The sequence below is a fragment of the Echiichthys vipera genome, assembly GCF_963691815.1.
Source record: "Echiichthys vipera genome assembly, chromosome: 23".
NCBI lineage: Eukaryota > Metazoa > Chordata > Actinopteri > Perciformes > Trachinidae > Echiichthys > Echiichthys vipera.
In genome coordinates this window covers 5,594,259-5,621,568 of record NC_139848.1, presented here as the reverse complement: position 1 = coordinate 5,621,568, position 27,310 = coordinate 5,594,259, and the positions used below count along the sequence as shown (strand labels likewise).

General features: G+C 43.1%; 3 protein-coding genes across 3 annotated transcripts; all 3 read right to left on the bottom strand.

The window, feature by feature from the left end:
* Positions 1–921: 921 nt before the first annotated feature.
* On the bottom strand, positions 922–4,837 carry LOC310964963 (growth/differentiation factor 8-like). The gene is made up of 4 exons (XM_083938303.1): positions 4,067–4,837; positions 2,481–2,809; positions 1,408–1,778; positions 922–1,308 (listed from the first exon to the last, which is right to left on the bottom strand). Exons 2-4 carry the CDS (start codon positions 2,806–2,808, stop codon positions 928–930), a joined length of 1,080 nt encoding a protein of 359 aa, XP_083794429.1. The 5' UTR covers position 2,809; positions 4,067–4,837; the 3' UTR covers positions 922–927.
* Positions 4,838–7,188: 2,351 nt separating this feature from the next.
* Positions 7,189–8,833, bottom strand: LOC310964858 (uncharacterized protein). Its single transcript, XM_083938152.1, has 4 exons — positions 8,726–8,833; positions 8,132–8,188; positions 7,551–8,000; positions 7,189–7,299 (listed from the first exon to the last, which is right to left on the bottom strand). Exon 3 carries the CDS (start codon positions 7,935–7,937, stop codon positions 7,557–7,559), a length of 381 nt encoding a protein of 126 aa, XP_083794278.1. The 5' UTR covers positions 7,938–8,000; positions 8,132–8,188; positions 8,726–8,833; the 3' UTR covers positions 7,189–7,299; positions 7,551–7,556.
* A 3,294-nt stretch (positions 8,834–12,127) lies between these two features.
* On the bottom strand, positions 12,128–22,570 carry LOC310964833 (alpha-tectorin-like). Its single transcript, XM_083938121.1, has 19 exons — positions 22,440–22,570; positions 21,531–21,593; positions 20,881–21,002; positions 19,363–19,587; positions 19,149–19,229; positions 18,502–18,607; positions 18,239–18,371; positions 17,481–17,721; positions 16,441–16,594; positions 16,201–16,294; positions 16,038–16,100; positions 15,662–15,858; positions 15,178–15,303; positions 14,757–14,944; positions 14,125–14,288; positions 13,763–14,008; positions 13,518–13,680; positions 12,927–13,030; positions 12,128–12,685 (listed from the first exon to the last, which is right to left on the bottom strand). Exons 2-18 carry the CDS (start codon positions 21,565–21,567, stop codon positions 12,941–12,943), a joined length of 2,430 nt encoding a protein of 809 aa, XP_083794247.1. The 5' UTR covers positions 21,568–21,593; positions 22,440–22,570; the 3' UTR covers positions 12,128–12,685; positions 12,927–12,940.
* Between the last annotated feature and the right edge of the window lie 4,740 nt (positions 22,571–27,310).

Below are 27,310 nucleotides of genomic sequence, written 5' to 3'. Positions count from 1 at the left end.
AGACTCTTGGGTCAGAAACCCCTGTGAGGCACAACAACAGTCAGGACATCTGCACTCGGCTTCAAATCGAGATCAAACCTCCCTCTGAGATCACAGTTCCTGCCCTCACGTGTAATGCAACTGCCTAATGGATACAAAACCTCCCCAAACTAAACAGATTTTACACATTAATGATGATTTTCCAATTTGAAACAGCCTCTAGATCAAGGCTGGTTCTGATTTCATTTTTGCTCTATAGGAATGTTGGGGTGAAGTTAGAGTTCAGAGGTCTGGTTTTGGTGCCTGCTGAGCCCCCAGGTGACCAACAGGGAGCTGTGTTTGATTGCAAGAAAACCTCACAGGTGCCTTTAAGATTTGCTTGGAGGTTTGCTTTGTTGACAGGCCTCTCAGCCTATCGTGCCGTCCATTCACTATATTCCTTATATCATAGGGTAAGACAGGGCAGCCCTTTCGCTAAGAACAAAACCTTCTATCTCTCTGTAACACTTGAGAGCAGATCACAGCGAGGAGTTTGCAAACAAGTTTTGGGACAGGGAAGGGTGATCTGTCAGCTCAGAGTCATTTGGTTCATGTTTTTCAAAATAAAGGCACACATGGAAGACACCCTGCAGTGTTTGTTCTGGTCAAGGATCACATCAGGACATGCTTTCATAAGAGAGGAGGACAGGAAGTGGCAGGAGTTAGTCGGTCCTTCAGATTAACATCTCTTGGTTTTACAATGTTTGGTCTGATATCAAATATTTGTAAAAAGTACAAAGTATGACACTAAAGACAACTGTAGGAGTCCTGTCATTGAGAATATTCCTTGCACCTCTTTCATAGATGGGATGTTACTGGGTCTAAGTTTAGATTTTTAACAAAGCATCACTTTTGCTAAATACGAAACTTCTATGATGGAGCCTGTGCCCTGCATGTGCCTGGGTTTCCTCAGGAGCAGCCGCAGTGGTCGACCACCATGGATGGGATCTTTCCGTAGATGATCTGCTCCTTGCGGTTGAAGTAGAGCATGTTGATGGGCGACATCTTGGTAGGCGTGCAGCAGGGCCCCGCTGTGCCCCGCGGGTTGGCCTTGTTCACCAGGTGTGCATGTGGGTACTGCTGCAGATGCATGAACTGGCACTCCCCCGAGCAGTAGTTCGCCCGATAGCGTTTGGGTGCGATGATCCAGTCCCAGCCGAACTCTTCGAAGTCGACTGTGAGTGGGTAGCGGCAGCAGCGGGTCTCTGCAGACTCCTCATCACAGTTGAGGCCTGAGTCCCGGCGGGATCTCTTGGGGCTGTCGAGGATCTTCACTTCAATGAACGGTTGCTGGAAAGGAATTTAAAATGTACTGGCAATGCAAGAACCCATCTTCAGCAAACTTCCATCTGTTTTTGAAGTTAATGTGTTGATCTGTGGTACACTCACCAGTCCTTCCTCTCCAGGCTCTGCTGATGTGACAGCCAGATCTTCTCCATGGGAGTCATAGGCGTTGATCTCGATCCCATAGTTAGTCTCTGGTTGACGCAGCCAAGCCTGCAGCAGAGACTTGATGTCAATGCTCTGCCAGGAGCCGGCGCCAGCGTCGGTGTCTATCTTTAGGGAGCGGACTCTGACTCGTGTGTTGTTTCCCTCCTTCCCAGGTTTGAGGCGGGAAATCTGCAGAAACACGGTGGTGACCATGTCAGCTGGCCGCAGGTGAACCCACAGCTGCGCACGCAGGATGTTTTTGGGCTGGATCTTTGGACTGAGGCTGAACAGACAACAGGAGGACAACTCGTCCTGGGCGATTGGATTAGCTGGAAGAAATCATCAAATTTAACTTATTTCATACAGAATGACTGGCTGTTGTTCAATTATCTAGTTTGTTACATTCTTTTCCATCAGATTTGTAATGAAAGCCCAATTTCAATTTGTCTGAGGGTATTTATGGCCCCCTCAAGATATAATCTTAATGTTCTTCGTGACCCCATGACCCCTCTAGTGCCACCTTGGAGCCACAGAATCCTCTCGTGCACAAGTTAAATCAAAATCTAATGTGCGGTTTGCCACAAAACAGTTCTTATGTTTGCACTACCCTCAGTACAAGACAACAACATTGCCTGAAATTATAATTCACGTAATGTAAATGTCAGATGGACAAGTCTTTTACACAGGTTTGTATGTAATCCAAAACATGTGTTTTGCTGCTGTTTGAGTTTAACACAATAATGTGATGTAAACTCATTCACACCACCAACATTGTGTAAAAATGTTAAAAATCTCTTGCATGAAAGTCCAGCACTTGTTGTTACTTAACTCGAGTGAACATATTTCATCTATTAAACTATTTTGCACGGTTGTTTACACCCAAACTGTCCTGGTTTCTACTCGGAAACAAACTTTACGCATAGGATTTACGCACGGATCATACGGTTCACTATTTGCGTATGCTGCTCAGAAGGTGCAGAAGAAAGAAAAGAAAAAAGAAACGAATACTATTTTAATTTGGGTATAGTTACGCTTGGTGGCCATGGTAATGATGGTTTCCGTCGTAGCGTGGTCCTCGTCCTCAACCCGCGGGTCGTACTGGTCCAGGAGCTGCGTCAGAGGAGGCGCTTTGGGGAGCAGCTGGCGGATCATGTCCCGGCTGATGTTGGGAGCCTGTTCGAGCCGCAGGATACTGAGGATCTGAGACTTGATGCTGTGGAGCCTCATCTGCTTGCTGTGCTCCCGAAAGTCGCAGGCTGAGCACTGCTCTCCGCTCTCCGCCAGCAGTTTGGATGTCTGGTTCATCTCCACGGAAGAGCTCGCAGAGAAGAAGACGGTCAGACCGAGAAAGAGGAGCATCCTGGAGAGAAGAAGAGGTCAAAGCCGTGACGCTGTCTGATATGAGTATGTCCTCAGGCCTCGGGACTTCACGATTGGCTGCAAGGAGGACCTTTTTAATCAGAAGGCAGATTTAAAGAGGTAGCAAGATTTTAGGATCATTTGGTTCATTGAATGACACTTAAATGAAACTACGTTGCTGTCTTTATTTTAACACTTAGACAGACAAAAAACTTCCTCGGCTAAATGGCATTTGTTTTATTTTATTATGGCATTTCCATAAATAGAAAAAAACATTTAAAAAAAAAGGAATCAGCCACTGTCTTTTGCTCAAGGACCCTTCAGCAGATGGGTATGGTTAATTAATCTGATGCACCAAAAACCTTAATAAATAAGCCATAGAATGTGGTCTATACCTACTCTGTAAAGTGTCCTGAGATAACTTTTGTTATGATTTGGCACTATAAATAAAATTGAATTGAATAAGACGGCAAAGCCAGCCCTGTAAACTGTAATTTAAATGCTACTTAAAGAGTTGTCCAAGTTGTCCAACATCAAATTCACATTAGTTCAGTGTGCAGTGATTGAATTGCTGCTAAACACACACACACACACACACACACACACACACACACACACACACACACACACACACACACACACACACACACACACACACACACACACACACACACACACACACACACACACACACACACACACACACACACACACACACACACACACACACACACACATATACTACTTCAAACTAGACTCATTTAAAGTCACTGCCTGCTAAAAAAAAAAAAAAATGCAATTTTCCAGCTTGTGACCAATAAATAATATTTCTATCTATTAAGCCCTGCAGCACACTCATAAACATCAATACTGCATGCTTTACTAGAGTATGAACATTGCAGCATGGAATACATTTGGAGCAACATTGAATGCATATAAATAAACTGCAAATTGACCTGTTAGCAATGAATCTACATTCACCACATTATTTTTTACACCTATGTATTTATACCCTCATTATGCACATACATTTACTACATTTTCCCAAGTACAAGTATTCCCTGTACTTTAAGATTTACTTTAAGAAGAACAAAAATCCAAATAGCCTTGGTTGAGGCTTTTACTATCTTACTAACTAGGCTTCTTAAAGCAGCCATGCACATGAATACATCCTTAAAATGCACCAAAAACCTTAAGAAACACACTGGAAAAGGTGTGTTTGGGTGGTATAGGGGATGGATCTGCTCCTCCCACCAACCTGCATCAGGAGAAAACTGGTTCAGTTGTCTGTTTATCAGCAGCTCTGAAGGTCGTGGGAATCTTAAACAAACGTGCAAGGAGCTGCAACACAGAGCAGAGGGTAAGAGATTAGAAACACCCCGCTGTGGCAATGGGTTCTTTAGAAAGTGTTTAAATGGATGCAGTTGTTTTTTTAATTAGACAAATGATTTGTGTTGCTTTTTGACTGTAAAAAATTGAATTAATGTAAACAGAAAAGTCTTGTTTACAGACTACAGTATATGCTCCATGTTTAATTATTCACTGGACACAGATGACCTCGGTCGAGGCATTTACAAACTGGATCATCTTGATTTACGGTTATTGGTTGCAGGTAATGAAACGTATTCTTGTTGGGGGAAAACATCTTTTTTTATATATGTTTTGGTCTTTTCAGCAGTCGTGGAAATGATCATCAGATGCCCATCTTGTTAAACTGCTCCAGTTGAGATGGGATGTAATGATTCCAGATGCTGGTCTTGGGCCTGTTCAGACAAACAGAAGGAGTCCATCATCAACAAACAAGAAGAAGGTGAAACAAAGGGACTTTTAAAGGATGTGAAGGAGTCAAAGTTGTCTCTCGGTTCAGAGGAGACACCGGCTGATGATGGTTGTTTGTTGAACCTTCTTCCAGTCAACAAACAGATACTGGATTTTGCTCAAAAGATGTCTGAGGACATCATCGCTCAGGCTCTAAAGCTCTGCTGGGAGGAGCAGATTCAGTACAAAGAGTTGCCTTTCATTGACATTGACTGTGAATATGTGATATGAGGTACGTCTACTTGAAGGGAAGTTTTTGACTGAACCAGGACTTAAAACTAGACCAGTGCGTTCTAGCTGCTGAAGTAACAGTTGACATCCTGCTGTTTGAACATGGTCCTCACATGCTGGAGGAATGTAGAGTGTGTTCACAGCATGTAATTTGGTTTTGCGAGCTCCAACTAACATTGTTAAGTAGAATCATGACGTAGAAGTAGTTACACCTGCTCTAAATAGTTAAAGTATTTCTGAAACAGTATTTTGCAAATCAATCACAAAGCAAGAAATGGGTCATTATCTCGAGGAATGCTAACATGCAGACGTTTTCCAAGTATGTCGTGTACCATGTTGGTTCTTGCTGATGGGAATGCCAATCGTTTTTAGCAGGTATTTGCTCATAAGTCAAAGTATCGGACCTGAAGTAGTTTACATGATGATGGCTGTGAGGGACTGGGCTGGCAGGCATGAGGAGTCACAGGTGGAGCCATAAAAGCAATTAACTAATCAGAACCTAACTCAGGCTATGCTAACATGCTAACTGTTCCAATGACGTGATCTACCAAACTGGAGACAAACAGGGAACATGTAGGACTCTTCCTGCAGGGAACGGCTCCTCTTTTATGAGGTGCATCTTGTGCAGCAGCAGCGACCTCAGCACTGCTTGCTCATAAGAAAAAGATATGTATTTATTTATACAATGTTGAACTGTGTTCTGGCTCTTGGATCTTCTCTCAGTGTGCAGGTCAGCTTTGCCTTGGGTATGTACAGGTGCCTCTAATATTAATGAAGCATCCTCTTTAATGTCTTCTTTTCAATTTACCTTCAATGGGAGGAGGCCTCGGGGAAGACCCAGGACAAGGTGGAGAGATTATATCTCCACACTGGCCTGGGAACGCCTCAGGATCCCCCAGTTAGAGCTGGTTAATGTGGCCCGGGAAAGGGAAGTTTGGGGCCCCCTGCTAAAGCTGCTGCCCCCGAGACCTGATCCAGGATAAGAGGCTGAAGATGAGATGAGATGAGATGTGTGAAGGCCATTCATTCAGGGGGAACTTTCTAGCTGGATGAAGGACCGTAAAAAAGACAGTCAGATCAGAGAGCCATACATAGAGTTTAACTTATAAAATCAACTGCAATTTCATTTCTTTGGTCATTTACCTTGTGAAGACATCGGCCCTAGATGCATATGAGTAGACCAGGCTTGATAAAAGTTCTGACTGCTTTCTTTGAATTCACTTTTTTACAACAATTTCTATAACAGTCATAAACAATCCGGGACTAACAATGAGTCAGATGCATAAAACAAAAGTGAAGTGTGATAATTTACCTGTTTGTTGTGTGTGTGCAATGTGCGTAAGGTGAAAAGGTCAACAAAACTCCCAGAGGAGAAAATGAACTGTTAAGTGTCAACTAAAGAAAACTAAGCTGTGTGCAGGAGGGACGTTTAAACCAACTGTTAGATGCAGGTGCAACAGTCACAATGAAGGAAACTCAGAGAATCTGTTTCCTTGAGGAATAAAAAACATGTCACATGGCCCAAGGAAGAAAAAAAATGCTGAACAGACACAATGATCTCTGATTAAAAAGTCTGCAGGTCTGTGAGTGAGGGCGGCCATTTTTGATTTCATATTCAAGTCCTTTGCTGTCTGCAATATATGGATAATTCACCAGGTGTCAGATAACATCTGACTGTACACAACAGGTTTTTCAGGAAAAGCAGTCATGTGTATCAAACAGGTGACAGGTACTAACATCAATCCACCCTGCCGCCTGGAGTGCACCAGGCAGAGCCACACCTGTCACCCGAACAGTCACACCCAGAGGTGTTGGCTGCATCGTCACTCTTTGTATTACTTAGAGCACTAAAGTTATACCGGGGTCGGGTCGCGGGGCAGCAGCTCCAGCAGGGGACCCCAAACTTCCCTTTCCCGGGCCACATTAACCAGCTCTAACTGGGGGATCCCGAGGCGTTCCAGGGCCAGTGTGGAGATCTAATCTCTCCACCTGGTCCTGGGTCTTCCCCGAGGCCTCCTCCCAGCTGGACGTGCCTGGAACACCTCCCTAGGGAGGCGCCCAGGGTTCATCCTTACCAGATGATCCTGAACCACCTCAACTGGCTCCTTTCAACGCAAAGGAGCAGCGGCTCTACTCCGAGTTCCTCACGGATGCTGAACTTCTCATCCATTATTTTATAAAGATCTCAAATGTCCTTAATTTTCAATCATTTTGCATTAAACACGGACTGAAACTCAATTTCAGAGATACCTACAGCCAATACCTCAAACACTGGCATAGCTACTTGAGATACATACATACATACATACAGATGAAACTGACTACTTTAGGTGCTTTCTGCAGGATGTTTTATTTCATATAAGAGCAGAAATACAGTGTTAACCATTTTATTGAACAATGGCATAGTTTTCTGGGACATTTAGTGGCCAATGTGTCTGCTGCCTGGAAGACAAAATAAGACAACAACAATGAGCTTTAAGAAGATTTTTTTTAAAACACAAGAAGCTTTTCAGCGCTCCTTTAGAATCAAAGTCAACTTGGGAATTCATTTTCTCAGCTTGTTTAATGTGAACCAACATACATTTCCACCAAATACATTTCTAAAAAAGTAGAATAAAATGATTTTAGACTGTAAACGTGGCCTTGAATCTTTGTGTATATGCTGCTTATTTAGCAGCATATATGTATCTCACCTGTATTCACATTTTACCAGCGTCCGTGCTCGCCACCACGACCACGCCCTCGACCACGCCCTTGACCATGCTTGTGCCCGTGTTTGTGATGTTTTTTACGACGGCCACCATGCCCATCATCACTGCTACTGCCGCTGCCGCTATCACCACCGCTGCCACCACTGTGGTCACGTTGGCGAGGGCTGTTTTCTCCATGGCGATCATCTCCTCCATGGCGTTCATCTCCGTCATGGCGATCATTTCCTCCATGGCGTTCATTTCCTCCATGGCGTTCATTTCCTCCATGGCGTTCATTTCCTCCATGGCGTTCATTTCCTCCATGGCGTTCATTTCCTCCATGGCGTTCATTTCCTTCATGCCTGCCCCCAGGCTCATGGCCACCCCCATAAGACTCCTGGTCCCCTGGCTTGGGGTCCAGGTTGTAGCCAGATGGGTGGAGGTGACTGGTGTCTGTTGGAGCACCAATCCGAATCAAATAAAGGGATTAGTTTCATAAATAAAGCTTCAATTTCAATAAAAAAATATGACTCAACAAGAAACTTTCACAACAAATTATGATTAGAAGAGAAACTGTGTCTTACCTTGATCACCGCCACCAAACATGTTCTCTCGACGTTGTTTGTCTTGGCAGATGGTTTCTTAAATAAAAGGAAAACAGGTGACAGTGACTGTTCCCTTCTTAGTTAAACCAGTTTGAGATGAAAATGAAGGGCACAGCATCAAGACAAACAAGTCACTAAGGTGAACACTTAATATGCAAATACTTATTTTCAGCATATTTTGAAATTGCTGCAGAACTTTTTTACTTAACACAAGAATTCAATCCGTCAGTGTTGTTTTTTATGCAACACTCTTTTGCTTCTTTGTCTTATCTTCTCAGAAATGAAAAGTTCTGACTTTTACAGGAAGTAGCATTTGGCATTCTGTTGTGTTCAGCTGATCACTTCTATACTAAGCAGCTGTTCAAAGTCAAACCAAAATGAAGAGGACAATTTTACAGGTGTTTTCATATGATCAACAAATCGCATATCACTGATTCGACAGAAAACAATCAATTTAACATTGTTTCATTTTTAGATAGATCTGAAATTCTGCAAAATACTTTCAGAGGTTTTAGTGTAAAAGCCTCATCCCCCAAACAATGTGCATTATTAATGAAAGACGATAAAACTCACATGAGAGGGATGTCAGTCAAAAACTGTATGTTCAGTGGAGCAGACAGACGATGTGGGCGACTGAAATGATCACTGTAATAAGCAGTGTTTTTCACAGCAGCATTCTTGTCCCATCACGTCACTGCATGAGGCAGGTTCACAGAGAGGCGTTGTCATTAAATAAAACCCTGCTCTGTTTTCAGGTGTTGATTTGATCCCCAGCCAAAGTAAAATCCTATCACCTGTTATTCTTGTTAGGCCTGGGCAAAGGAAGACTCAAATGCCGTCAGGGTACAAAATATATATAAATGCATGCTTTATTCCTTGACAAGGCTGGAAGGACACAATAGACGATAATACTCTGGCAACAAGACAGGGGAATAGAGAACTATATACACATGAGGGAGGGTAACACAGGTGGACACAATCAGGTAATACAGCAGACAGGTGACACAGGAGGAAGGACAAGTGACCTGAAACGAGAGGAAGATTAATCTTTCAAAACAAAACACGACTTTCACAAGACAAAAAACCCAAGACAGATAGCGTAGACTTCTGGTTTGGCTGAGATGGAGTAGACACGGGTCGAGTCTTGCTCTCGCAACTTTTGATAATTCTTACGTTTCAGGACCCCCAAAGTCACAACACGGATATACCACCTAAAAATGCAGACACATTCGACCAGACAGACTGTAAAAGACCAGGGGGCGAAGGCTAGCCCCGCAGGAGGCAGGTAGCAAGATTAGCATAACGGCCATTGCTAACCTCTTGGAGCATCACCATGCAAGCCCTCTCCGCCGAGATCAAAGCCCACTTCGTCGAGACCAAAGCCCACTTCGTCGAGACCAAAGCCCTCTCTGCTGAGTTTAAAGCCTCTCTTTCAACACTCGAAGCAAAGCTGAACCATGTCCATGCCACAGTGTACGACCATGCTCAGATAGGCTCCCTCGAGGTAAATGCAAATTTAAAGGACGAGCGTCTGCTAACGCTGGACGCCTCCTGTGCCGTGCTAACAGAGAGCAACGCTAAGCTGCTGGTTATAGTCAGCGACCTGGAGTCCTGGAACCAGCGCAATAACATTAGAGTGATTGGATTACCAGAATCTGTTGAAGGTCCGCGGCCCACAGCCTTCTTCGCAGAGCTGCTCATGGAGGTTTTCGGGGAAGGCTTCCTGGAGTCACCGCCGGAGTTTGACAGGGCTCACCACACACACACGCACACTAGCTAAGAAACCGAAGCCGGGCAGAGACCACGGACAGACATCATCGGGCTGCACAAATACTAGGTGAAGGAGAAAAATCATACGCGAAAACCCCGCCAGGAGAGGCCAGCTACAATACAGAGGGTCTCCCATCGCCATCTATGAGGACTACGCTCAGATGTGGTGGAGCAGCAGAGAAGAAGTGCTAGAAATACAGAGAAGTGATGTCAGAGGTTTAAAACCTGGGCTTCAGACCCGCGTTGCTGTTCCCCATGAGTCTGATTGTCACGATGAAGGCCGGAGCCAGGAAAAGGCTCTCCACGGTCACTGAGGCGAAGCCTTCATAACATCCACCCGCACAGAGGAGCCCTGATGACCGTGGCAGAGCTGTTGATTTCACCGCAAACGAGCCGCTGTCACGTTGTCTGTATAACCGGGAGTGGTGCTGACTGTGCAGCTGTGCTATAACAGCCCCAGACTGACCGTTTGTATATTGTAGTGACACTGGGTTTTGTGTTAGAGAACTCCTCAGAAAGTAGTTGCTTTGGGCTCTTGTGTTTTACCTGTTTCTGTGTTCTGGTCTGCAAAAATCAATGAAACAATTTGGAAAAATAACCCCAACCCAAGACAGGACACCTCTCTATGCGGTGTGACAATTCTGTGTTTAAACAGAAGAATAGCTCATACTGATGAATTAGGTCAAGACTACTGAGATGATTTAAATAACATCCAAGTTCATCCATGATGTCGAATGAGTTCAGACATGAATGTGGTAGTAATGCAACTTTTCCTGAATCCTTGGCACTTATCAGTCGAAAAAACAAAACAAACTTAAATACAAATTCAAGGTACTTTAGTTAAGTATTTCCATTGTTTTCTACTTCATTAGATCTCAGTTCTCTCACCAGTGCATCCATGATTTGCACCCTGGTAAGAACACTCATGGGTGACAGCAGCTATTTGGCTAATTATAAGGTATGTACAGTATATTTACAGGTGTGGCTGTTTCGAGTGACAGTTGGGTGTTGTCCATTGAGAACATGCTACCATAGACAACGCAACATAACATGACCTAACCACGTGTTTGGCTGGTTTTCTCCCAGCCGGGTTACCTTAGATGCCATTGGGCTGGTAGATGAATTGGGTTCTAGGGTTAATATATCAAATGTCATTGATATAGTAACTGTGATTTTGGGTTCCCTAACAAAATTGAAGATGTTGTCTGAATGCTTTTGTTTTTCCTTCTCTCACTCGTCTTCAGGAGCACAGTGTCATTAGCAACGTCTGTTCGATGTTCCTGCATAAGTGTGATCTAGACCTACTCTAAGTGTCATAACGTTTGTTATGATTTGGCACTGTAAATAATATTTAATTTAAATAAAACAACAGAGACGCTCTGAGGGGCTAAAGTCTTTCCATACACCACAGGACAAACCCAATAATGGTCAAAAATGCCTTTTTGTTTTTCCTCTTCTTTCGTGGGTAAGGTTGAACGCATTGTTATCGCAGCTTCTTACCAAATCCACCTGCAAATGTAACCTAAATTACAATTTGCACATAAAACAAATGGGCTTTCTAGATTCAAAAAAAAAAAAGAAAAGGTAAAAAAAAAAAAACGGACCTTCAGCTTCCACAGGTGATATTATACTGATCCTGTACTGCAGGACCAGGGTGGTTGGTTGAAGTGTTGACACGTTATACACGATTGTAATGGGTGGTGTATGGACCCAATTGCAGTACAAAGGACTCAGAAACAGTGGTAAAAGTTCAACGGGTTACTCAGACTCAGGCGGTTGGGCAGGGACAGAAGGCTGGGTCGATCTACCAGGATGCAGATGAAGCAGGGAATACGGGACAGGCGAGGTCAGTACCGTGAAGACAGGCAGAAGAAAGCTGGAAAGTCTCGCATGGCACAAAACAATCTGTCACAGGAGTGAGTGTGGAGCTGGTGATTATGTGCTGGGCTGATTGCATGTGATGAGAGGCAGCTGTGTGCACAGGTGATTAGAGTGAACTGATGAGGTGGGTGTGGCTGACAGGCTGAGTGGGGCAGAGGCAGGATCAATGGAAAACTACTGAGGGCTGGATGACTGAACTGTGACACCGATAAAGTGTTGCCTTCATGATTTGATAATGGAGCCCCTCCATCATCTGAACATCAACATCTGAGTTTTATAACTCGTAACCTTAATAAAAAGTTAAATAAATGACTGGAACTCATGTTTGTTTACCCACAACCTTTATTGATTTTTTTTGGTCTTTCTTTTGCTCGTAGTAATAAAAACATAAAAATGGTACAACAGCACATCTCAGACAGTTTTAACTGACAATCTTCATTTGCAGTAACTTCAATGTTCACATTCACATCGGTATTTTCCTTCTTTCAGAGTCTGACAAATGTTTTTAACTTCATTTCACTAAAATTGAGTTTCTGCAGTCACTCAGTAGCATTTAGGCTGTGTACATTTAAAGGACAGTTCATATTAAGGAAGACAGATATTTGAACCCACAGTACCAGGAAGTAGTGCCCAACGTTAATCAAACCCTCTAAACGTGTTCTTCACTCAAAACTTCACTTCTATGATTTCACCAAAGATTATGTTTGATTTCAAAATGAGTAATAAAAAGCATGAATCGTGGATTGAATCAGCAGCCCACAGATTCTGCAGGAATAATATTTGCCATCTCAGGTGGATCAAATGAAGATGATCTGCCGACGTTGTTTCACAGCAGTGAGAGTTCAGGCTTCGTATTGGGACGAATCAGAAGTCAGGAATCGGCTGAGAACGACCAGACAAAACTGTGATGAGTCAGGATTTATACTTTGTCTCTGATGAAGGTTCAGAGCTCAAATAGTCACATTGTTGCTAACTTTCCTCATCACACTCCTGCTACTGAGAGGATGAAGCCTTTTGATTTGAATGCCGTGACCTTTCCTCTGGCATCACCAACAGGACATTTTTAGCTCCATCAGTCTGATCGAATCATCTGACTCAAACAACTCATTCAGTTCATACATACCATGGAAGGGATCTTTAATTATTCCAGCCCATGGTGATGAGGGCTGCGTCTCCTTCTGCATATTTAGTCCTAAAAGCTCTGCGCTTCCTGCCGCCACCACAGCTCTGTAAGACAGAGGAAGTTAGCCAGGACACTTTACCAAGTCTAACATTTAGCTTTATCCACCACAGCTCTGTGAGACAAAGGATGTTAGCCAGGACACTTTACAAGTCTAACATTTAGCTTTATCCACCACAGCTCTGTAAGACAGAGGAAGTTAGCCAGGACACTTTACCAAGTCTAACATTAGCTTTATCCACCACAGCTCTGTGAGACAGAGGAAGTTAGCCAGGACACTTTACCAAGTCTAACATTAGCTTTATCCACCACAGCTCTGTGAGACAGAGGAAGTTAGCCAGGACACTTTACCAAGTCTCACATTTAGCTGTAGCTACATACAGTCATTATATACTAGACAAGTTTTACATACATCATTCTTTCTAAGTACACACTTGTTTCTGAAACACATTTTTAAAACAAGTGGATTCAACACCGTAAGTTTGACCTTGTTGTAGAACTACTTTTACATCAGTATTTTCTCCAGCTGCTTACCGGAGCACAGGATTGGCCCAGTGTGGGGCACAGCTCCACCATGCAGTGCAGGTAGACCTCATCTGCTTCGCCGACAAACTCGAACATTCTGAAAGTGACGGCGTTGGACGTTCCCAGTCCGTTTCCCAACACTGACACTGTGGTGTCAGCTGAGTTCGGGCATCTGCTCAGAAACAGAAAACAGACACGATGACTTCAGCAGCTGATTCTTACAGCCGCTGACAAAGTCTCACAGTTTTTCTCACCCGTCAGTGACGAGGTCGTGTCGCGGAGTGCTGTCAGGTGAAGTCTGGCTGGTTGCCCAGCAGGAGTCGGTCACTATGGCGACCATGTCTTCATCCAGCCCCTCTGTCTTTAACTCCACCCAGACCGGCTGGTTCAGCAGGATCTCAGTGTCCATGTCTACAAGGTTAACGAGGCTGGAGTCGGTGTAGGCGTTCATCATCAGTGTGTAATTCCAAACTCCAGATACGATCTCCTTCACCACAGAGCTGGAGAGAACACACACCCACACACCCACACACACACACACACACACACTTCAGCTGTCTTAAACTTTAACTACAACAAGCTTCACATTAAAAACCACATGAGGCTCCACACACACCTGTCTTTGATCTTGAAGGACACACTCTTGACACCTTCTGGCTCCGTGTAGTAGCAGGAGAAGTCGATGTTTACTTTAGTGTCGCGGTTGATGATGCCAGAGCTGATGTCAGAGCTGTTGCCTGTCGTGATGGTGTTCTTGTAGATGAGTTGGCTGTTGTTGGACTATATTGTGACAGGAACACAGACTGGTTTTCAGCTGAAGGTTCATTTCATCACAGCAGTCAGATTATTTCATAGTGCTTTCACAGCCCTCGTTGGGGTTTAGAGTCTTTATCACCCAGTTCTTAAATCCCATGCATCTTTCTGTCATTCAAAAAGAAAACTGGTGGAAAATATCCTCCCAGGATTGAACCAAAGTCCAAACAAGGTGAGTTAACAGCCTTACATCAGTCACAGAGTCACTGTCATGTTTGAATAGGACACCGTCTGCTTCACATTCCCAATAACAACTTTATAAAGTGACAATAAGTCACTCTCTGTGTTGTCACTCAGGAGCCAAAAGAAGTATGCTGAGCCTGTCCTGAAAGTAACATACAGTCTGCCTGGCTGACACTCATCAATACTTTTTTTGGTAAAGGGAGGTGAGGATTGTTTGTGCTTGAAGAGAGCAAAACAGAGGAGTGCACCCACCAAGACCTCCGTCCCACAGGCGTTGCTGCTATTGAAGCTGAAAGCCAGCATGTGGGTCTCTTCATCCATGTGTCCTTTGCAGTCGGGGTCATTGAGGTGTAAGGCGGAGTAGTCGATCCCTTTCCCCGCCAGCAGACATCCAACCAGAGTCAGAGTGGCAGAGCTCTCCACGCAGACTGTTGGATCGCCTGAACACCCAACAGAATATAAAACATCACCACTCCAATATGGATTCATCTGAGGTTGAGGAGCTCCATAAGTATCTGCTAGCCTGTGTTGATGTTATCTTTTGATTGAAATAAGATAATGTTCTGAGCTACAGGAGGCAGAAACACGTCCAGTATTTAATGAAATAATTATCATAGAAGAAAAAATGGTGTTTACAACTTCTGAGGAGGTTGTTTCACTTGTTGCACTGTACCTAAAGAGTCTGTTGCTTTGTACTTGGAGGCAAACGTGGCCCGACAGAGGCAGTGCCTTTCACCAAGGCTCTCTCCGCAGAACTCGTGATCACTGCAGTACTGCGGACAAAACGCCTCACGGACAGCTGCACACACAAACAGACACACAACAAAATTTTTAGTATTTGATTGATTCACTTCTTTAAATTCAACTTCCTTCCACTTCTTTTCCACTGCATTTATTTGACAGCCATGGCTGCTTGTTACTTTCTTTGTTCGAGTACATGAGGTATATTTGACTTACACTGTGACTTCTGAGCTTCAGCACTGAAACTGAAGGTTGTGTATGGTGTATTTAAACCCAAGTTAAATACATTTTCCTTATTAGATTCTACTTTCTCTCATCTGTATGATTAAAAATAGTTTCATCCAGGAACAGCAGGGGGATATGATTCACATCTCATGGTGTGAAACAGAATCAGTGAAAGTGAAGGATGATCTTACGGCAGTTGGTCTGTGCCCTCCAGTCCAGTGGGATGTCTTTCAGCAAACAGGCATCGGCGTAAGCCTCAAAAAACTGGCAGTTGAGACCGTCCACCATCGGGTATTGACAGGTCAGGTTTACGCAGGCGGTTATGAAGCCCTCTGGGTCAATGTGGTCGTGGCAGGCAGTGAAGGGTGCCTCATTCAAGAGGTTACAGCTGTTCCAGCCGTGCAGAGAGGAAGAATAAGGGTCAATGAGCACTTTTCTGAACAGGATTATTTAGCTTCCAGAATCCCCCCTGCTCATATGACAGCGTCATGGCACCTTAGAAAGGTACGGGAAAGAAGACTGCAGTTTTAAGGATGAAAGAGTGTTTTGTGATGGGTCAGTTCTTACCGTTCAGTTGCGATGGTGCAGTTGATCGTACTGTCGGGGTCGTCGCTGTGCTGAATTTCACAGCTAGGGGGTGACAAACAGGACAGAACATTGCATTTAAAACTATACAACATTAATGAACAGCTTATAATCAACAATGCATCAAGTTAAGACTAAGTCGTACTCATCACCCAAGGAGACATTCTCATCCGCCAGAGACGTGACAAAGAAGGGATCAACTGTATTGCCACACAAGCCTGTTAGGACTTCAACGAATCCTGATGCCAGGAGACAATTAAAAAGAAATGAATGAACTCTGAAGTTATCAAGCACAGCTGTCATTCTTTAACTCAACACCAGCTTTGAAAAAGGAAAATATTTATGTATCCAATATTGTGTCCAGACAGGATTCATTTGTCTGTACCTGACACCCGTGCAGTTCTGCCATCAAATGAGATGGTCATGTTGGATACTGATGGAGGTAACTTGGCAGTAATTCCAGTCTCGTCCTTGAAGAGCTCCACACCCTCAAACAGCTGAGGCGTGTCGGTGAGCTCCGGTGCATCTCCAATTAAAACCTACATCACAACAGATCTGTGAAGGAACACTGTCTCAAACATTTCAAATACATATGTGTGTGCTTTGTATTTTCACTTATTCCCACTTAGCTTGAGGTTTCTATCAGGATGTTAATTGTTATTTTTTCACCTTTATTAATATTTCACACTTACACTCTTCTCCTTAGTAAATTTTAATAATTGTGGATATCTTTTGCTCAGGTTACAGCACATTTGAACTCAATATGTCACAAAGTTATACATAACATCATATATACTTAACAGATGACAGAAGTGACGGAGGATGTCAACGATTGAGACATTTTGAAATAGATGAATCAAAATCACATTTTGGCTTTGTCACAATGCTTTTAACGTTCAGTCATCATGCAGAAAATCCATCCAGCAGGAGGATAGAAAACCTCAAAGAGCTGTTATTCATAAATGATGAACATGTGGCAACTGTGCAGTGTTTACGTCTTTTTTCATGCATTAGAGGTGAATGCTCTGAAATCACGACACTGTAAGGTTCACATAAAGAGTTTATGAATGCACGGCCTAAATCCCACAAGATGATCCGTGCACCACACAGACATAAGGAGTAAAAAAGATTAATAAAATCAAATTGATAATATGAATCCATAATAATAATTAAATATCTGACACCTGAAGAATAGATCTTTAAACTTAGATGATTTAGTTTCATAGAAGTAAATATGATGGCAAATAGAAACTGAGATAACACACTAATAACTTTGTATGCCTCCGTTTCATTGGATCACCACAGGTCTGAACTTTAAATACATCAACACAAAGTAACTCCTGGCACGTAAAGATTCTCAGTGATCGATCAAACAAAGAGGAAACACATGAATATGCAGTTATTCGCTCTTAGTTGGCAGCTTACCTCAACGCTTCCATCCTGATGCAGAGTAATGACATCAGTTGGCAGAAATATCTTAATGTAGTCAATCAGTGGCACATCTTTACGGCGTTGCTCATTGAAACCAACACCTAAACTATACCTTCCATCACTTATAAACTGCATCAGCTTGTATGCACATCGATCGGGGGCAGTGTGGACTCTGCCCAAGAAATCGATGATTGAGGAGCCAGTCACAGTGCACACAAGAGAGGATGGAGTACACCTGATGGGACGGAAAGAGACAGAACCTTACAGATGTGAGTCTCTCATTTTCTATAGATACTATACTATATATACTGCTGGAGCACATGACCACAGCTTCACACACACAGCACACATTATCATTATCAGTGGCAGTAGTAGTAGAAGTGTTAACAGTGTCAAAGATCGGGTTCTGCTGCTTTGATTTTTAAAACGGTCCATCATGGCACTAACCCTGTATAATCACAACCGTGCAGGAAACTTTACAGGTGTTTTGTTGAGATCAAAATGAAGAGTTCAAAGATGGGTGTGGTCTGAGCAAGGGCTCCAGAAGTAGGGGGTAGCAAAGAGGGCTCCATTGCCCAGCACTACAGTTAAAGGTTTCATCAATAATCAAAATAACGTTAGCTGCAGCCCTGATCCAAATAATATCATTCACAGGTGATTTGTCTGAATACTTTCAGTCCAAATGGTTCGTTTAAATCAGTCTGTCTGACCTTTATTCAAACTTTTCTCAATATATATGCAAACATACTTACACGTGGTTGCCCTCACAAAACTCGAAAGGTCCACAGCCATACGGAATTATCATTCCAGAAAAGCTACACTCTTTAATGAGGCAGTTGTCTGTATCATTCACGAATACAGGTGTATCAGGTAGACCAACTTGACCTGGAAGGGGATAGGTTTGTGAAATTATTTTTAATATTTAACTTGCAAAATTAAAGAAAATGAAATAACAACACTTCTGCTTTGATGAGGAGTCCCAGTCTCTTCTATGTGAACAATCAGATTTGCCTACCTGAGTCTCTGCATCCAGTTAGATCTTCGTAAACTTCGCTGATTAACTCAGTCTTAGGCCATGACCATGACTCTAGCTCTGAGCCCCCAACCTTTGCAGTTATGTTCTAGAAAAGGATAAACAAAGATCAAAGTTAATGCTGTATTACTGGTTGGACAGTGGAGCCTGGAATTGAAAGTTTTTTTTTGTTTGCAACTATTCAAGCCATTAGGCTGCATCCCAATTCCACCCCTCACCCCTTTCCCTTAGCCCTACCCCTTAACCCTTGCACCTTGAAATAGGATAAATTACTTTGTAATAATACTTTGTAATTGTCTGAATACACTAGTGAACAAAGCCTTCTGGAGCAGACAGTCACAACAACAAAGCATCTGAGAAGCGTCTGTGTGGAGCCTAGTTTCAGGTTTCACAGATGTGAAGCAGTGGTTAACAGTTAAAGTTTTTTTTTATAGCGTGGCAGCTCATGCTCAATAAAGACTCTCACAGTCAAAGATTTGGGTACAGCCATTAAATGTCTATTCATTCATCTACCAAAACCATTTGAATATTCTTTCAATATCTCTCACAGTGATTATTGATGTATGCCATCAATTTAGTTTAATAATTCACAAAAAGTACGCACTTAATTAGATTTAAGCCCTACTTACAATCTGATCACCAGGAAATGTAACCTCGACCACGACCCGCAGAGCTGTTTGACCTTCAATCCTGTAGAGCTCAAATTTAGCCTAAAATCAAAAATAGATGAGACAGAAAATATCAGGAGATGCCTTCCAAATGATTTAAAAAATAAACTTTGATTTGAAGTTCCCTGTGCCACACCACAGTTAATCTAAAAACATTGAAGTGTAGATGACTCACCTGAGTGGTGGTGGTTTCCATGAAATTGAAGGTAACTTTGCAGGATGAGTCGTCAAGGATGTTTGGGACAGAGCTGACAGTGCCGAACTGCACTAGCTCAAGCATAGTCGACACATCGACACTGTTTGTAATCCCTCCATCTGACCATACAAGACAGTCCTGGGAGGTTTGACCTGGACCATCGGTGAAACAGATTTCAAAGGTTGAATCTGGATTACGTGTCACCTGAAAAAAACAGAAACAAATCCATCAAGTAACAATAATATTCAGAGGAGTTTTAAATAAAAAAAGGGCATCATTTCATCAGGGAACTACATTCTTGTTCTTTTTATGGTGCAAAACGTTTTAGTCCTACCTACGACCAGCACCTCTGAAGATACATAACTAACACCTGGAATCTGCTTTGTTTGATCCATACAAACACAGAAGTGTAAAAATGACTCAGGTGTTAATGTGCTGGACGATTTCTAACAACAGATGAGCTTTCACGTGTGAATTAGGGAGCTTTAAAGGTGCTGGAAGGTGCAGAATGTGGCACAGCTTGGGAATACAGGCAACAAGAGAAAGGCAGACAAAAGCAGGCAGATAGGTACAAGAAGGCAGTCAGACAGGTACAAGAAGGCATTCAGACAGGTACAAGAGGCAGGCAGAAAGGTACAAGAGGGCAGGCAGACAGGTACAGGTGCAAGAAGGCAGTCAGACAGGTACAACAAGGCAGGCAGAAAGGTACAAGGAGGCAGTCAGACAGGTACAAGAAGGCAGGCAAACAGGTAGAGGTGCAAGAAGGCAGGCAGACAGGTAGAGGTGCAAGAAGGCAGGCAGACAGGTACAGGTACAAGAAGGCAGTCAGACAGATACAAGAGGGCAGTCAGACAGGTACAAGAAGGCAGTCAGACAGGTACAAGAAGGCAGTCAGACAGGTACAAGAAGGCAGTCAGACAGGTACAAGAAGGCAGTCAGACAGATACAGGTACAAGAAGGCAGTCAGACAGGTACAAGAAGGCAGTCAGACAGGTACAAGAAGGCAGGCAGACGGGTACAAGAAGGCAGGCAGACGGATACAGGTACAAGAAGGCAGGCAGGTTTAGGAATTCTGGCAGACTAAATAAATTATATGAATTTGATATATTAATGTAACAGGCCGCTTCATATACATGAGGTGGGTGGATATGACAGTGTAGACAGAGTATACAGCTATGATTCAATCAATATTCATAATGTTAAAGTGAGTATTTAAGAAATATATCATTTACTGGGAAGTGGATGCTTGGGTTATTGCACAGGGAAATTCCCGACACTATGGACTAATATTGACTGTTTATCGTAGTTACGGCCTGCGGTACAACCTGTTCTACCACTGCTGGCTGTAGCTTCATATTTACTGTACAGACATACAGTGATGTCCAACTTAGCATCTAACTCTCGGCAGGAAAATCAAATGAAATCTGTGTTAGATATCTTTACTAACAGACAGTCATCAGCAGTCAAACTGTTCGATAACAAGTTTCATTCACTCACAGACAGCCCTGCGTATTCCCTTCCATAATAGAAGATGGGACAGGGGCTGATTTCCACGTCTCCAGAAGCAGTGATTGTTGTTATTATTTGGGAGAGTGAAGGGTCAACCTGGCTGACGGCAACTACGGCAAAAGAAATATAATTAAACATCAATATTCATGACAAACTTTGTTACTGTTCAATTACACTTTTGACATTCATTAATGCAAAAGATTAAAATAAAGAATATAATAAGTATGTCCCTTCAGTGTGAATCATGTGATTCATAAATGGATATGGTTAAAGGTGACCTGCGTCATGAACAAGTGGAGGAATAAACTGACTCTATAAAACTAAACTGCCCAAAACTTGACTTACTTATGTTGGTTAAAGATATCTTTAGTCATTTATATCGATTTCATGCATGAATATATGTTTTAAAAATGTTTTCCAGTGGAAATTTACCCAATGGCACTCATCATTGACTTTTAAACCCACACAGGCACTTTAATGTCTACAACAAAGATTTGACTTTAAATGGATTTTTGAACAGAAATGTGTCAAATCAGAGGTCCTGAAGAAGCTGCTGTTGAAAATATAGGCTGTTCATGAAATGCCTTTAAAACAAAGGTTTTGGTCTAAAGAGGTGAAAACTTTTAAAGGCTGTTTACCTGCCAGCAGGAGGAGCAGTGCACCCGACTTCACCATGATGGAGCCTCAGCCGTAAAGTGTTGCTGAGGAGAGAAACAGATCACATTGTAAGTACTTAGTATTTAAGAACCCTACACCCAACACCACATATACACACAGCATAAGGTGCAGTAGATTCATAGTATTTTAATGTCTTTATTGCATGTTGCATCAGGTTATCAAAAGATTTCTTACACTATCTAAAATCCATGAAATGGACTCAGACTAATGACCTTAAGTTGTAGTTTATTCAACAAACAATAGTTGGATTAGAATGAGGATCATGAATTAAAAGATCATGAATAAGCTGTAGAGGTGTATAAGGGTAACCACGTTTCTCCATGTAAAGAAGGAATGCCGTTTTTGTGTTTTCCTGAAGCCACAGTTCGAAATGGGGTTTGAATGTTGTGGACGTTGTACTGAGTTCAGTACTTCAACCCAGTGTACAGAATAAAATGTTTGCATTGAACGCTTCTACCCAGATGTTGATTATCATCGTTTCTGAACTGCTGCAATCCGTTCTCCTTCACTGCTCGACACATACCGACCCTTTCTGACGCTCTGTGATCATAGTTTTAAACACACTTTTAACATTACTTAGCTTTAACCATCAAAATGACATGGTTAGTTAAGAAATATTGTGATTAGGGTTAAAATAAGTACATCTGTACCCCAGGGTGAAAGTCCGGTATGTGTTTGACCCAGTCATCCTCCTGACCTCCTTCTTAAGCAATATATATATATATATATATATATATATATGTATGCCTGGTGACCGGACTGGCCTCTTGATGGAAGAAGAAGAATGCTCCAGTAATCCTGTAAATGCATAATAAGCATCGTCTACATGAAGCTGGGCAGACAGAAGAAGAGCATCCAGCTTGTCTTACCGTCCGGAGGTTGAGTGGAGCAGCCAGGAGTTGAAGTTCTGCAGATGGAAGTCGGCGTTGAACCACTCTGGGTTGTTTCAGCTCTCGGGCAGATGCGTCGGATGTGTCTCTCTGTCTCTCTTTTTATACAGGAGCTTCGAGATCCCTGCCCTTAAAAGTTGGCCGAGGTTGGCTATGTCCTTGAAAGACTTTGACTCCCCAAACTGGTTTTTTGGGGGTTTTTCAGGTTGTTGGTAGAGCATCAAATCAACACAACTCACCAATGTGCTGCAGGCACGACATAAAAATACAACCCTGTGAAAATCCACATGTGACAATGCCGCACATGTTATGGTATGTTTACTCAAGTGAACACAGACATCTACTTTAGAGACAATGGCAAGGCAAATTACAGACACTAGGATCCACTTGATATGCATCGGCATCTTGTTGGAACAGCAGAAGTCTTCTTCAAATGTGTTTTCCTTTGGTCACACCCTTTTCAAAACATTTCACACAGATCTAATGGAAAAAAGATGAACTGCTATAGATTGACTGTGTTAACCAAAGGGAAAACATGTATTCACAACTGATTGAAATTACTTTTAAGATGATTAATCTCTAATGCGACTGTGTGAAACACTTTGCACAATTCTTCACTAAGTCATCAGTCAAGAATGAATGGACACATTTATAGAAATAAATAAATATATATATATGAAATGTGTTTCCTCAGGAGGGGGGGCTGGAGTCTCCCTTAGAGAGAGGGGGAGAAGTTCAGCATCCGTGAGGAACTCGGAGTAGATCCACTGCTCCTTTGCGTTGAAAGGAGCCAGTTGAGGTGGTTCAGGATCATCTAGTAAGGATGCCACCTGGCGTCTTTGGTGTCCCCTGCTAGAGCTGCTGCCCCACGACCGGATCACGGAAAAACGGTTGAAAAAAAAAAAAAAGATGTGGATCTAGGTAAAACCATTTTTAGCTTGGCATTTTGGGGCTGAACAGGCTCGGTGCCAGGTCTTGTTGCACAACACAGACTCAGAAAACAATACAGGTGCAAACAGATTGCTGACATTCTTTCATAATGAGCTTGCCTTTTATATCACAAGGTGAATAGGTGTGTTCAAATAAGGTAACGCTACAGAATGTACTCTGTGGTCGAAGAAGTATTTAGGTCATTCACTGGAGTAAATGTCTTCTGGGAAAAAGAAGGGGTCATTGACAAATCACAATATTACAGGCTCTATCCCCAGGACTCAACCCCCGCTTATATGCACTCCCAAAAATCCATAAAGAAGGAGCCCCGCTCAGGCCCATTGTCAGCAGCATAAACTTGGTCACTTGCAACATTGCCAAGCACATAGCCAATATCCTGGCACCACCCCACACCACATCCAAAAGTCCGGGACTTAAAAATGGATCAAGATGAAACCATGGTGGCCTACGACGTGACTTCCCTGTTCACTTGTATTCCAACCATGGAGGCTCTGGCCACAGTAAGAGAGCGGCTCACACAGGAAAACTCCTTACACAACCAAACAATATCAAACCAGACCACATTTGCCAACTTCTGGATTTGTGCCTGAACACCACATATTACCAGTTTAATGCCATTTTTTATAGATAGAAACACGGCTGTTCCATGGGTTCAACAGTAGCCTCTATCGTGGCAAATCTATACATGGAGGAGGTAGATGACAAGGCTTTGAACTCCTTCAAAAGGAGTAACCCCGAGCCATTGGTTCAGATATGTGGACGACACACAGGTTCAAATCAAATCCAAAGAGGTTAAAACTTTTACTGAACATATAAACCCAGTGGACAGGAAGATCAAGTTCCCCAGAGAAGAAGTCAAGGACAATAGTTTGCCTTTCTTAGACTGTGATGTCCATATGGAGAATGACAGGAGCCTCAACATTGGGGCTGTGAGCTGCTGCCCCGCGCCCGGATCACGGAAAAACGGTTGAAAAAAAAAAAAAAGATGTTGATCTAGATAAAACCATTTTTAGCTTGGCATTTTGGGGCTGAACAGGCTCGGTGCCAGGTCTTGTTGCACAACACAGACTCAGAAAACAATACAGGCGCAAACAGATTGCTGACATTCTTTCATAATGAGCTTGCCTTTTATATCACAAGGTGAATAGGTGTGTTCAAATAAGGTAACGCTACAGAATGTACTCTGTGGTCGAAGAAGTATTTAGGTCATTCACTGGAGTAAATGTCTTCTGGGAAAAAGAAGGGGTCATTGACAAATCACAATATTACAGGCTCTATCCCCAGGACTCAACCCCCGCTTATATGCACTCCCAAAAATCCATAAAGAAGGAGCCCCGCTCAGGCCCATTGTCAGCAGCATAAACTTGGTCACTTGCAACATTGCCAAGCACATAGCCAATATCCTGGCACCACCCCACACCACATCCAAAAGTCCGGGACTTAAAAATGGATCAAGATGAAACCATGGTGGCCTACGACGTGACTTCCCTGTTCACTTGTATTCCAACCATGGAGGCTCTGGCCACAGTAAGAGAGCGGCTCACACAGGAAAACTCCTTACACAACCAAACAATATCAAACCAGACCACATTTGCCAACTTCTGGATTTGTGCCTGAACACCACATATTACCAGTTTAATGCCATTTTTTATAGATAGAAACACGGCTGTTCCATGGGTTCAACAGTAGCCTCTATCGTGGCAAATCTATACATGGAGGAGGTAGATGACAAGGCTTTGAACTCCTTCAAAAGGAGTAACCCCGAGCCATTGGTTCAGATATGTGGACGACACACAGGTTCAAATCAAATCCAAAGAGGTGAAAACTTTTACTGAACATATAAACCCAGTGGACAGGAAGATCAGGGACAATAGTTTGCCTTTCTTAGACTGTGATGTCCATATGGAGAATGACAGGAGCCTCCACATTAGGGTGTACAGAAAACCCACTCACACAGATCAGTATCTACTGTTTGACTCCCACCAGCACCTGGAACACAAGCGTGGAGTTATCAGAACCCTGCAACACAGAGATGACAGCTCACAGGCCGAAGGGAGAAGTTCAGCCATCCGTGAGAAACTCTGAGTAGAGTTGCTGCTCTTTTGAGTTGAAACGAGCCAGTTGAGCTGGTTCAGGCATCTGGTAAGGATGCCCTCTGGGCGCCTCCCCAGGGAGGTGTTCCAGGCACATCCAGCTGGGAGGAGGTCCAAGGGAAGACCCAGGACTAGGTGGAGAGATTATATATTCCCACACTTGCCTGGGGATCCCCCAGTTAGAGCTGGTTAATGTGGCCCGGGAAAGGGAAGTTTGGGGTCCCCTGCTAGAGCTGCTGCCCCCGCGACCTGATGCCAGGTGAAGGAGAAAATCATACGCGAAACCCATGCCAGGAGAGGCCAGCTACAATACAGAGGGTCTCCTATCGCCATCTACGAGAACTAAGCTACGGAGGTGGTGGAGCAGCAGAGAAGAAGTTCTAGAAATACAGAGAAGTGATGTCAGAGTTTTACAACCAGGGCTTAAGACCCGTGCTGCTGTTTCCCATGAGGCGGATCGTCACGATGAAGGACGGAGCCAGGAAAAGGCTCTCCACGGTCACCTAGGCGAAAAACTTTGGATTTATTTTACCTCGAAGTAGGGTACCACACCAAAATAAGACAGGATGTTTATTAATCTTTGGTGAAGGTTTTATACCTGTTAGCAACTTAAAGTAACTGATTGTTTAAATGTTATCTGTCTCGTCTCGAACGCGTTAGTTCGTACCACAACCTAACAGTGACTATCCATTTCTGCACGGAAGGGAAGATTCTCACAACGACGTAAAGTTATAAACATTTATTTGGTTAACTAACAAGGATCATACAGAATAGTGCAATAATGAATAGATGAGTGACAAAGGGTTAAATCTGGATATAAAAAGTTTAAGACAGAGTGATTCAGACCTAAGGGGCTGGTTTATAATATTACTGGCGGACTTAAACTGGCTCTAATTAGCCTAGCAACAGAACTCGGATCAGAACTTAATTATCACCAACGTCTTAACCAGAAGTTGTAGTAAAAAGCCAGCCTTACTTCTCCGTTGATAATACAGTCAACTAGGCATCTCACAGTACAGATGCAGGTTCCGTGGGTCCGAGTCCCGGTGTTTGGCGGACCGGTGGTTTGTCTGTGGACTGGGTCGACTGTCTGACTGGACTTTTCTGCTTCACGTCCTGGCTTGGATTCCGGCCCTTTAGGTGGCTTGGCTCTGGCTGTTGTTGGTGGTCAGAAAGAAGTTCTGACCGATTCTGTTGAGCTGGTGTCGCGCAGAATTCAATGTACCTTGCCGGCCGAACAAAGTCGCAAATTAAAGTTGCGCGATAAAAATAGATTAACAAAAACATTTTAGTAAGAAAACTAATTATAAAGTAACGTTTCTTGCAAACTCTTGAGCAACGAAGTTGAACAAAGGAAACAAAAGAAAAACAAAAATGGAAGACAACTGAATAGGAGGTGCGCAGAAGAGGGGAAAGAGAGAAAGACACCTTTGCCGGTGATCCTTTATCCCCCGGAGGCGCAAGAAGTGGGGTCTTGGTCTGACCCAACCTCCTGCTTCGGAGCGAATTAGCTGCTTCATATTCCAACAATCTAACAGGGAAGATTAAACTATCTCTGGGTGATTTTCCGTTATCTACCTTTCTCATATCCAATTTAACCAAAATCTTCAGACCGAGTGAATGGAAGCATTATTAAAACACAGAATATTCAGGGACTAAACAGAGACTTTGCACTTCTGAAGCCACATAAACATAATCACGAACAAGGTACAAATAAAGCATATACAGTTACAGATTTAAAGAATGTCTTTGAACAGCTAGTTGCGATGAAACAGCAAACTTCAACTGTTTTTCCAACTTTTTAAC

Bases quoted from the DNA above. Each gene is read 5' to 3' on its own strand.
- LOC310964963 (XM_083938303.1), bottom strand. From the start codon at position 2,808: ATGCTCCTCTTTCTCGGTCTGACCGTCTTCTTCTCTGCGAGCTCTTCC. The intron at 1,779-2,480 runs GTAACTATACCC...GATTTCTTCCAG, and splicing joins CATTACCATGGCCACCAAGC to CTAATCCAATCGCCCAGGAC. The intron at 1,309-1,407 runs GTGAGTGTACCA...ATTCCTTTCCAG, and splicing joins AGCCTGGAGAGGAAGGACTG to CAACCGTTCATTGAAGTGAA.
- LOC310964858 (XM_083938152.1), bottom strand. From the start codon at position 7,937: ATGGGGGTGGCCATGAGCCTGGGGGCAGGCATGAAGGAAATGAACGCC.
- LOC310964833 (XM_083938121.1), bottom strand. From the start codon at position 21,567: ATGGTGAAGTCGGGTGCACTGCTCCTCCTGCTGGCAG. The intron at 16,595-17,480 runs GTAAGCTGCCAA...GTTGTGATGTAG, and splicing joins ATCAGGATGGAAGCGTTGAG to GTTTTAATTGGAGATGCACC. The intron at 13,681-13,762 runs GTGAGAAAAACT...GTTTCTGAGCAG, and splicing joins CACGACCTCGTCACTGACGG to ATGCCCGAACTCAGCTGACA.